General features: G+C 32.0%; 2 protein-coding genes across 5 annotated transcripts; one reads left to right on the top strand and one right to left on the bottom strand.

The window, feature by feature from the left end:
* The first annotated feature begins 2,210 nt into the window (after window positions 1-2,210).
* On the top strand, window positions 2,211-4,911 carry LOC107418788 (small ribosomal subunit protein eS7). Its single transcript, XM_016027484.4, has 6 exons — window positions 2,211-2,369; window positions 3,278-3,362; window positions 3,444-3,517; window positions 3,603-3,726; window positions 3,825-4,007; window positions 4,583-4,911. The coding sequence occupies exons 2-6, from the start codon at window positions 3,288-3,290 to the stop codon at window positions 4,700-4,702; spliced, it is 576 nt and encodes a 191-aa protein (XP_015882970.2). The 5' UTR covers window positions 2,211-2,369; window positions 3,278-3,287; the 3' UTR covers window positions 4,703-4,911.
* Window positions 4,912-5,992: 1,081 nt separating this feature from the next.
* On the bottom strand, window positions 5,993-10,098 carry LOC107418791 (uncharacterized). 4 transcript variants are annotated; one of them, XR_007240939.2, is made up of 10 exons: window positions 9,688-10,098; window positions 8,705-8,800; window positions 8,330-8,414; window positions 7,951-8,072; window positions 7,654-7,678; window positions 7,485-7,568; window positions 7,360-7,389; window positions 7,163-7,268; window positions 6,956-7,063; window positions 5,993-6,390 (listed from the first exon to the last, which is right to left on the bottom strand). XR_007240939.2 is itself a non-coding variant. In XM_060814413.1 (10 exons), the coding sequence occupies exons 1-9, from the start codon at window positions 9,778-9,780 to the stop codon at window positions 6,957-6,959; spliced, it is 660 nt and encodes a 219-aa protein (XP_060670396.1). In that variant the 5' UTR covers window positions 9,781-10,096; the 3' UTR covers window positions 5,993-6,390; window position 6,956. The 4 variants fall into 4 exon arrangements, 3 of the variants coding, with proteins under 3 accessions (XP_060670396.1, XP_015882973.2, XP_048329528.1); XM_060814413.1 differs by having other exon boundaries at window positions 6,956-7,020; window positions 9,733-10,096; XM_016027487.4 differs by having other exon boundaries at window positions 6,956-7,020; window positions 9,688-10,082.
* Window positions 10,099-10,292: the final 194 nt, after the last annotated feature.

Raw genomic sequence — 10,292 nt, 5'->3', positions numbered from 1 at the left:
AATAACACGTACGTCTTTCAATGACATTTGTTTTTTAAAGTTTTATTTGATTCCATTTAATGGTTCATATATATTATCTGATTAATTTGTGGAGCTTTATGTTTGTTAGAATTTAGAGGTGTAAAAGTCGTGGATGTGGTTAAATTTAACACTGTGTTTCTACGCAGAAAGATGATAGTGGAAATGAACATGGATTTTTCATTTGGCATGATGAACCCACCTATATGTTATCATTTTAAAGAAGTTATGTTGGGGTGCTAATAAAAATTGCAAGACTGAAGGATCAAAATTATAGACTATAAAGTAGGAACCAAATTATATGAATTTTATTAGTGGCTTGCATGTAGTTTTGTATGTGGTTGATGGTGAAAAAGAGTGAGTTTTAATGGCATTGAATTAATGGTTGTTCTGTGTGATTTGTTTATGTGTCAAATGTGAAAACCAATATGCTGATTAGCCAACATATATCATTTTATTCAATTTTTGTTTTGATTCATAAGTAAGAATTGGTGTAAGAAATTTGAAAGCCAAGCTACTATGGGTGTTTCTATGATGCTGTAAGAGATGGTATATGTCTATGTTTCATTTGCAAATTGACATGCAAATATTATTTTTTTAAGTCTGAAAAATGAGAACACATTTGCAAACCTCATGCTTTTGATTATCTTCCATATGAACGGCCGCAACACTAATTCTTCTTTTTTTGTTTTTTTGTTATTTTTTTTATTTACAAAATAAATAAATAGAAAATTAGAACCAAGACTAATTGATAGAATCAAATAATATTGGATTTTACTACTTTAACCCCACATGGTAGAATTTTCCATGCTTTCTTTCTCACTAATCTAAAAATTCTTTTCTAATGAATTAGGTACATTTACAAACTTGAAAGATTTTTTTTCTTCTTTTGCTTTTTAGTGACATTAGGTTTATAAGGTATCCAATCTAACATTTTAGACTAGTAAAACATATATACAAAACTTTGACAAAGTAAAAAAACATTGTTTATGTATGTCTAGTTTTATCATGTTGGGTCATCCAATAAAATTATTTAGACAACTTTGGTTATCTCATTTCGTTATTCATGTGTGATATCCTTTAGTGTGCTTTCTATTTTGTTTATTCCTTAACTTTAATTTGTTTCTGATGAAAACACATACATATTCTTTAGCATTTATTTATTTTTTATATTGTTGAAGTTAATTTGTATTAGTAGTTATTATATATTAAATGACAGTTAATTTGTATTATTAGTTATCATGTATAAAATGACAGTTCTCCTACAATTCAATAACAAAGTTATTATTTTCTAATATAATGATCATAAATTAAAATCCTATTAGCAAAGAAATCAAGCAATTACCAGCTATTTTCTCAACTTTTTTCTCCCAAAAAAAAAAAAAAAAACACCAATTTTCTCAACTAGAACTATCAAATTGCAAAACAAAATGCTAAATTGCCCTAATTAAAAAAACAAAAAAAAAAGGGGACCAGACCTGGTGGCCCGTTTTCAACGTGTTTGGGCCGCTATGTTTTCTCCTTATAAGCCCATATAAAAAAAAGACAAAGTTGCTGCCATCGAAGCCCATACCACGGACGGAAAATTTGTTCACGTTTTACTTTTTTTTTTTTTTTTTTTTTTTTGGGAATATAAATGTCAGTTTTTTTTTTTTTTTTTAAATTAATATAACAAATATAATAGTCCTTTTTCTTTTGCTCATTTTTACTATTTACTATTTCTAAATGTTATAAGGTAGTGGGAGATCCAGGTTTCAATATATTGAATTAAACGATAAGACCGTAACATATTTTTATATATATATATATATATTATCAACAAAACTGTACTGTAACATATATATATATATATTATCGACAAAACTGTATTGCTTTCACCCCAAAAAAAAAAAAAAAAACTGTACTGCTTTTACAATTTGTTAAAAATTATTTTTACATGCCAATTTATTATTAAACAAAAATATAAATATCATTTAAATTATTTGATAAAATATGGTATTCATTTTTTAGCCCCAAAAAACGATATTCATTTGCAATAATTTTTTTTTTTTAATATATATAGTTGTGAAAAAAAAAAATTATTTCAACAGAAACTCTTAAATATTCACCATCAGATGACTTTACACGAACGGCTAAGATTCGATTAGTCATTTTAATAGACAAACTTAATCTCAACCGTCCCGTTGTAGAAATGGAACCATCTGAGTCGTCCATGTTTTCGATTTAACCCATTTTTCTATCCCAAACCCTAATGTTCTCTGTCTCTGCCTAACAGCAAGTTTTTAGGGTTTTCAGTCACACACAGTCTCAGCAGATCTCTCTTGAGCTCGAGCCTTGGTTCTCTCCTTCAGGTCCGCCCAAAACCCTTTTCTTCTTTCATTCAACTCATAACATATCAAATAATATACTTCTGTGTTTTTCATGCAAAAGTGTCTAAAAATCCGATCTTTTGGTTTGCCTGGGTTTTATTCTGTAGCAAAAGTGGCTTCATTATTTGATTTTGCTCGGAAAAGCTGAATTTTATGATTTTTTTTTTCATGGGTTTCTTTGTTGCATTCTAGGAAAATCGTAGAAAAATTGCCGGAAAATTTAATATATGAAATTTTTATTTTTTATTATGGTTTTGCGATTGGCTTCGCTGTACTAAGATTAGTGTACTTTTTGTTTTGTTTCATTGGTTTGCAAGATGGAAACTGTTACTTTTTTTTTTTTTGGGCCATTTTGTTTCTAATTTTTAGAGTTTCTACAATGCTTAACAATTTAATACGCGAACGCATTTGGGGCCAGTATTTTGTGAAGTGTTTACCTTGATAACGTTTATAGTCAGAGCCTCTATTTTGATATTTTCCATTGTCATAAAATAGTAATTGGATTAAAGGAAAGGAAGTGCTATTTATTCATTTGTTTGAACATAATGTTGGGTTTGTGTCCTGTTCCATCTGTGTGTCCTTTTTTATGATATATGTCAATGACCAAATAGGGAGTTCGTGGATGTGTGATTGTTAGTGTAATGCAACTGCATTCGATATTTTTATTTTTACATATCCCGTAAAATGGTTCTTAGTGCTATGATTAATATATTGTTTTGCTTCATTTCCCTGTTTGTGTTATTTTCTACATGCTGCAGTACTCTGATATTTGTTATATACAGGAGGAATGCAGTATATCCTAATGGTTTTTTATTTATTTTTGTCCATGTTATTACTGTTCTAAGTCTCCTTGTGTATTTTAGTATCTTACATGCTTTTTAATAATCCAGGCTTCTAAACATGTATACCTCAAGAAAGAAGATTCACAAGGATAAGGAGGCTGAACCAACTGAATTTGAGGAGTCAGTTGCCCAGGTAAAGTGCATGTTAACTGTGCTTCTTAGCTTACATAATTGTGTTAGATTTGAATAAGTTATTGATTTACCATCCATGTAGGCAATATTTGATTTGGAAAATACCAACCAAGAGTTGAAAAGTGACCTGAAGGATCTGTATATAAATTCTGCAGTGTAAGTAAGGCTGGATGCATGTACTTGACATTGCTATAATGGCTTGTTGAATGATGTGAATGGTATTAATCTCTCTTTCTTGCAGTCAAGTTGATGTCTCTGGCAGCCGAAAAGCTGTTGTGATCCATGTCCCCTATAGATTGAGAAAAGCTTTCCGTAAGATCCATGTTAGGCTTGTGAGAGAGCTTGAGAAGAAGTTCAGTGGGAAGGTGATTGATATATATATATATATATATGTTGGTTCACTTGTAGTTTTGGTGTTTTATGTAAGGCATATGATGTTTATATTTTTTGGATTATGTTATAGGATGTTATCCTTATTGCCACCCGAAGGATCTTGAGGCCTCCAAAGAAAGGTTCTGCCGCTCAACGGCCACGCACCCGTACACTCACTGCTGTTCATGAGGCAGTGCTTGAGGATATTGTATTGCCTGCTGAGATTGTTGGGAAGCGGATCAGATATAGAATTGATGGTTCTAAGATATTGAAGGTAAACTTTTTAATTGTCAAACTGAAAAAGCAAACATGCATGACTATTGTATTTTGATCTTGAAAAATGCACAGATAATGTGTCAACTGATTGTGCAAATGCATATGTATAATATACATATCTTAAAGTATTTGTTATAAAAGCGTATAGGTAGTCAATGAATTACCTGGCCAAACATTATGTTGGTATACTGTCTCTTAAAACTATCTCATGTTTCCATTTTGCCTTTCAAACTAGAAAAATCCCCATCATTATATGCCATATTCTATTATTTACTGGTCAAATTAATGTGATCATTTATGCATTGCATGAAAAAGTATAATGTTAGTCTAACATCCTCCTGTGACATGTAGTATAGGATAAAAGGTTCCTAATTGAGTCGCTAAGGATGCTTATGGTTAATTTTGTTGTATTCGTTAAATATTTGTAAATGATGAGACTAATCCAATGTCTAGTTGGGGTGCTATTTGATATGCAGTCTGGCCAAAAAGAATAACATTTTTTTGTCAATTTGATTTATTTTAAAAGTTTTTTTCAAGATAATAAATACCTGATTTTATCCTTTATGCTTGTAGGTTTTCTTGGACCCTAAGGAACAAAACAACACTGAGTACAAACTGGAGAGTTTCGCTGCAGTTTATCGGAAGCTTACAGGCAAGGATGTTGTGTTTGAGTACCCAATAAATGATGCTTAGAAATATTTGGTGTGATGACAATTCCTAAATCCTCTCCTTCTTTCCCTATGCATCCCTCTTAAGGAACTTCAATTTAGTTGATATACACTGAAATTTTGGTTTGGAGGACTTATTAGAGAATGTTTTGTGATGGATTTTGTTCTCTTTTTCTGGCTGTACCAAATGTTCATGTTATTGCTTGAAGTAGAGTTTTTATATTTTGGAAATAATTTTGTCCTCTCAATTCGAGTGTTGAAGCCACTTTAGTTTCAGTCATTAGGCATACACGTCTATTTGGTTTTATCTTCTCTCTCTTGGCAAAAGATGAATGATTTAGTTGAATAATTTAATATCTTCAACCAAAACAAACTCTTTTTTGCAAAGTATCTGGACATTTGTTTGTGACTGTAAGCAATTTAGTTAGGTGGTGTAAGAACCTTATAGCAATTTTACTCCTACTTCTGGTACTTACCTCTGTAGCACTATGTGTTTGAGTCTTTCTTGGTATATACTTTTTCTTTCCGTTGGTGTTTTAAAGTTCTTGGTATTGTGTGTTCGGTATACTATTTTACCTAAGCTTATGTGATCCTTTAAACCAGCTCAACTCCTAAGAAAGTAGGACTATAGAATCAGGCATGCACCTTGATGTTTTTCTCATTAAATTTTGTTTTCCTTGAATGCTTTTTGAAAAACAGATAACGAGGTTTAACGTTTTTGTTAAGTAACATCAGGTGTTTGGCTCTGCGTGCCGGTAATAATTGAATCAAAGTCCATTATCAGTAATATTTGTAACCTTTGACAGTCATTGTTTTGATCATCTTTGGGTCTTCAAGCAATTGATTTTCTCTCTGAATGTCATTCATTTGTTTTTATTCCAAAGGAGTGTGACAGTAAAATATATTTTGTAAATCGGTTCGGGTGGCCAAAGTAGGACAGGATAATGGCATATTTTTGCATTTTTAAATACTATTTGAATATAAAGAAATCAGAATTGTCTCAAATTATTAATTACTTCAAAAGTGCAAACCCATTTTGATAAATGACTGATTATCATGGCACAAATGGCACCGCCAACCACCAACATGCGGTATCATTTTCAGGCCCCCAAAAAATAGAAAGCCTGCCGTATCATAATTCTAATTATACGCTACGGAAGATGTGTGATTCATCATCATGATTCAGTTGGATTTGCTATTCACACCCATATGATATACAAGTTGTAAGTTTGTGAGTTCTAGATGATTTTGCTATTCACACCCATATCCAAGTCGCTGTTAGTTTGTGAGTTAAAGATACTTCAGAGATGTGTGATTGACCCCAAAACTAGGGCTAATTCTTTGTACAGTTTTAATTAAACTTATAAAGATCAAAATATCCAATGTCTTTTTACATTGAAGGACATAATTGGAAAATAGCTCAAGATCTAAATCTGTTTGAATAACTTTATAGAAACTATTTTCTAAATGTTCCAGCCACAGCATAAATTCATACTGAAAGGTATAAAAGTCGCTAAACCTGATTTCATTTCATCGATTGCCATAAATCAAGTATATGGACTCAAATATGGGAGAAAGAATCAATTACTGTAGTTAGCTTGATCTGACATCTACTCAGTAAATAATGAGATAGAGTTCCTCAGATATTCTGCTCCTAACCTTGATAAACCTCTCTGGATCTCCTAAGCAATTAAACTTTTTTGCACCAAAATCCTGCATGTTAAATTCAGAAAAGAGTGACAAAAAGCATGTATGAAGCAGACATACAGCAATAATGATCAAATACAATACACATCAGATATTCCCTTTGACTTGAGTTTCACTTAAATGCATAAAACCATTCTCTGAGGCAGTAGAAATGTCTCAACAAAGTTCCGCCATTTCATAATAAAGGAGGAATTCAATGAAATTATACGTATAGTTTCCTAAACATCACATGAATCTATAGTTCTTTTGAGTTTCTCAAATTATTATTAGGACTCATAAATTGTAAATTAGGAGATTTAAAGTGTCATAATTTATTATTATTATTATTTATTTCCATCATAACTTTGGGCCTTAACTCTCTTTCTAGCAATCATCTTATTTCTGTTACTTTTTACCAACTATACGATTAGCACATTATAGAATACAAACTTGCAAACAATCATTTAGGGCATTCATGGGGAGTTTAAATGTTTCCATGCAATCCATTAATTTTCCTTTGAAAGTGAGTTTCTAAATAATAGACTGCTAAAACTTAACAGTAAAAGAGACAGAACAGAAGGAGACAGTTTACCTCAAGACAATATCACAAGAGCAAGGTACATGGCGCCACAAAGAAACAAGAATGATATTAGACCCCTACATGTAAAGTTGTAGACAATTATGAGGTGCAACCACAAAACTGCAGTAAACATATTGGTTTGAAGTAATAAAAAAAGGAAAAATAAAAATAAAAATGCAAAACCTCACACAGAAATCTTCTATGTAATAAGAAGCTCACCAAATGACTCCCCATCCAACACCGTTACAAGGGCAAGGACAAACTTCAGCAAATTTCTCAGCATCACTAGAGTGAACTCTACGGGATATAAGATCATCATAAATGTCTGCAACATACCACACCGTATAAGACATATATTGCATAAGCAGAAAGTTACTTTGATGCTTAGACTATGAGATCTTATCCCAAAGCCATACCATAAACTGAAAACAAGCTGTTCATTATACCTGCAATTTCATAGAATACAGTTAGTAGTGCTTATTTCCTATTTCAGACAACGGATGATAGTCTTTTGTCAAGCAAAAATTTGATGCATTATTACCGATAAACAGAATGATGTATCGAAGTATACGAAATTTTGTTGTTTCTTGCAGAACCCATGTTACACCAAGGAAAACAATGAATCCTGGTCGTTCAAACATAAAAAAGAATTTGAAGGGTTATTTTGCATCCTTTAAAGGCAATTATTCACTAAAATATTGAATACATACCTATACAAAGTCCTCGAAGTGTCCACTGTACATTATCGAGTATAAAGACAGCAGAGTAATTGGGTAAGGATAGTATGATGGGAAAGATATTTAAGTAATTAATTGGCATTAATTTATTATCTTTATTTCATTTCAGATATCATAGAACTGACCTTTCTTTTTTCTAAAAGGCAAATTAATGAATCATGTCAGGGATTCATGAATGGAAAAGTTACAATCCAAAATGCTTCAAGAGTGAAATTTAAGACCTCCAGCTAATTGTGATAACAAGCTAAAAGTATTTTTTCTAGAACTTACATTTTCTGCTACAAAAAGTACAATTATTAGGGCAGCAAGAAAACATCCAGCAGCTATTCTTGCAGTAAGAAGATTTGTGGACGCGAGTATCAAGAGCATCCCCCACAGGGACGAACCAAGGTCTGGTCAAGAATAGATGAGAATGAGATGATGGTGAAACCAAAACTTCTGGGAACTAAACCAAGAAACAAATATTTCAAACCAAAGATTGTAAAACATTAAAGCAGCAAGATCATGCATCATGTTAGATCATGAATAAAAACTATTCACACCAGTTAAAACATTCGGACACTTATGCTATTCGGTGCCCTTATTTACAAAGCCATGGATAACAAATAACAGGACACATGAAAGTTTTTAAGTATAAAAGAGAAGATACATCCAGCTGGCAAGATTATCCAGTATATGCCACCACGCGTTTGTGTGGTTCCACCTTCATCTCCATGAACCTGAATTCCTTCCACCTATATAATAGCATATATCAATACAGATTTAATAGAAGACCATATAAAAGTTTCCAATTGTGGAATCACCACCATATGCCTCAGCATTCCTCGCTCAAATGATAAGTGCTTTTGGACTTTGCAGTGGTCATAACCGATAACAAATGCAGTCTTAATATTAGTTAATATAGGGTAAGAGAAATAAGTAAATCATATAAATAATATTACGTGGAGGGATCCTAACATTCTGCTGCAGTTTTCTGATGTATGATTTTCATATGAAAGAATGAAGAAAGAAAAGAATTTCTTACTTTGCCACATGTCAGTTTACAGGCAATAGCATGGCTTGCCTCATGAAGAAACACAGTGACAAGTTTGAATGGCCTCAGCAATATTGTCCGCCAAAGCTGCAAGAATCAAAGAATGATTGACAATGCATAACATCACAAAGACTGCAAGTCCATAAGAAAAATTAATTAATGCTTGAAAAAATTTTATTGCCTGTCATAAAATTCCTATAATGCATACCACATTTAGAACAGCTGCACATATAAAGTTCAACATCTAGAACTCTGCATTTCATGACTTTTTTTTGGTTCTAATTTTACGTCTTCTTTAACCACATATATCTTGAAGAGTTAAACAAGGAACCAAAAAAAAAAAAAAAAAGAAAGATGTCCCACGTTTTTAAAACACTTTAGTTTGATAACTTTTGTCTAGAAGTTTCATGAATTAGATATCAAACGCCACTTTACATTAGAGAAAGCAATAGGAAATAACCCAAATGATAGACCTTGTTCGGGAAAAAGGGGCTCCTTAAGAGAGAAGAAAATGAGCTGGTGGGGGCGGGGAGAAGAAAAGGAATGAGACTTTCTAGTGTTAAAAAGTTTTATTCCAAAGCCAAAATAACTGATACCTCTTTTAGGGTCAAAACCAACACTAAATTCATACAACTCCAATTAAGGAAGAAACTTGAAATGGAAACCAAGAAAATTAATGGCATTGATAAAAACCCATTTGTATTTTAGTAAAAGGACTCCCATTTTATGCAACCAAAATGCATTCAATAGAACTGAGCTTCATGCATAAGTAACCTCAAGAAATTTGATTAAAGGGCAATATACCCAGATCAAAACAATGTTCTAAAAACTTCATGCGAACGGGTAAAAGTTGAACTACAACTCTGAACCGAATGAAATGGGATGTGATCCCATTGATGCACAGTAGTAAATCATATGGTAAAAGCAACCCAGTATAGGATAGGAAAGGAAGAAGTAAAGGGATATCTTTTTACCGCTAGTATAACAACAGTGCACACTGAGACTGTGATAAGAAACACCTGTTGTTCATGGTTGCAGCAGTTCTTGAGCTCCCAATTGGGCTTCATCTGTTTTCTCTTGGTTTTAAACCCGAGAAATGGGAAAACTTTGAAGCTATCTTTCGGTGGAGATGTTCACTGGCTCTTTTGTTGGATCTTATAAATAGAATCACAGAGCAGAGATACAGCTAGAGAGAGAGAGAGAGAGAGGTAAAAACTCTTTCTCTTCATAGAGAGTGGTGAGCCAAAGAAATGAACTAGTGGAAATACAAAGCAGAAAGTGTTCAATTACTAAAAACTGTGTAAAATGGAGGTTAGATTTGCTTTATTCATTTTTTTTTTAAATGTTTATTTATTTATTTTTGTTTTGACCCATAAAGTTTTTATCTATTTATTTTAAGAAATGGATTTTTACAGATTGTGTTTTTTTTTTCCCCCCATTGACTTGGATTTAACGTTTAAGCAAAGACTTCGACAGCGTTTGTAAACTTTATATATATATATATATATATTAAAATAATATCTTTAAATGTTAGTAAAAGTTATATTTTATTTTAGCCATCATTTAAGTTAAAAGAGTG

This window comes from Ziziphus jujuba, chromosome 2, assembly GCF_031755915.1.
Source record: "Ziziphus jujuba cultivar Dongzao chromosome 2, ASM3175591v1".
NCBI lineage: Eukaryota > Viridiplantae > Streptophyta > Magnoliopsida > Rosales > Rhamnaceae > Ziziphus > Ziziphus jujuba.
This window is presented reverse-complemented; position numbering and strand designations above follow the sequence as displayed.

Coding starts and splice junctions, on each gene's coding strand:
- LOC107418788 (XM_016027484.4), top strand. CDS start 3,288: ATGTATACCTCAAGAAAGAAGATTCACAAGGATAAGGAGGCTGAACCA. Junction 3,518..3,602: donor CTGTATATAAATTCTGCAGT/GTAAGTAAGGCT, acceptor TCTTTCTTGCAG/TCAAGTTGATGTCTCTGGCA. Junction 3,727..3,824: donor AGAAGAAGTTCAGTGGGAAG/GTGATTGATATA, acceptor ATTATGTTATAG/GATGTTATCCTTATTGCCAC.
- LOC107418791 (XM_016027487.4), bottom strand. CDS start 9,780: ATGAAGCCCAATTGGGAGCTCAAGAACTGCTGCAACCATGAACAACAG. Junction 8,073..8,329: donor GATAATCTTGCCAGCTGGAT/GTATCTTCTCTT, acceptor ATTCTTGACCAG/ACCTTGGTTCGTCCCTGTGG. Junction 7,569..7,653: donor ACTTCGAGGACTTTGTATAG/GTATGTATTCAA, acceptor TTGAACGACCAG/GATTCATTGTTTTCCTTGGT.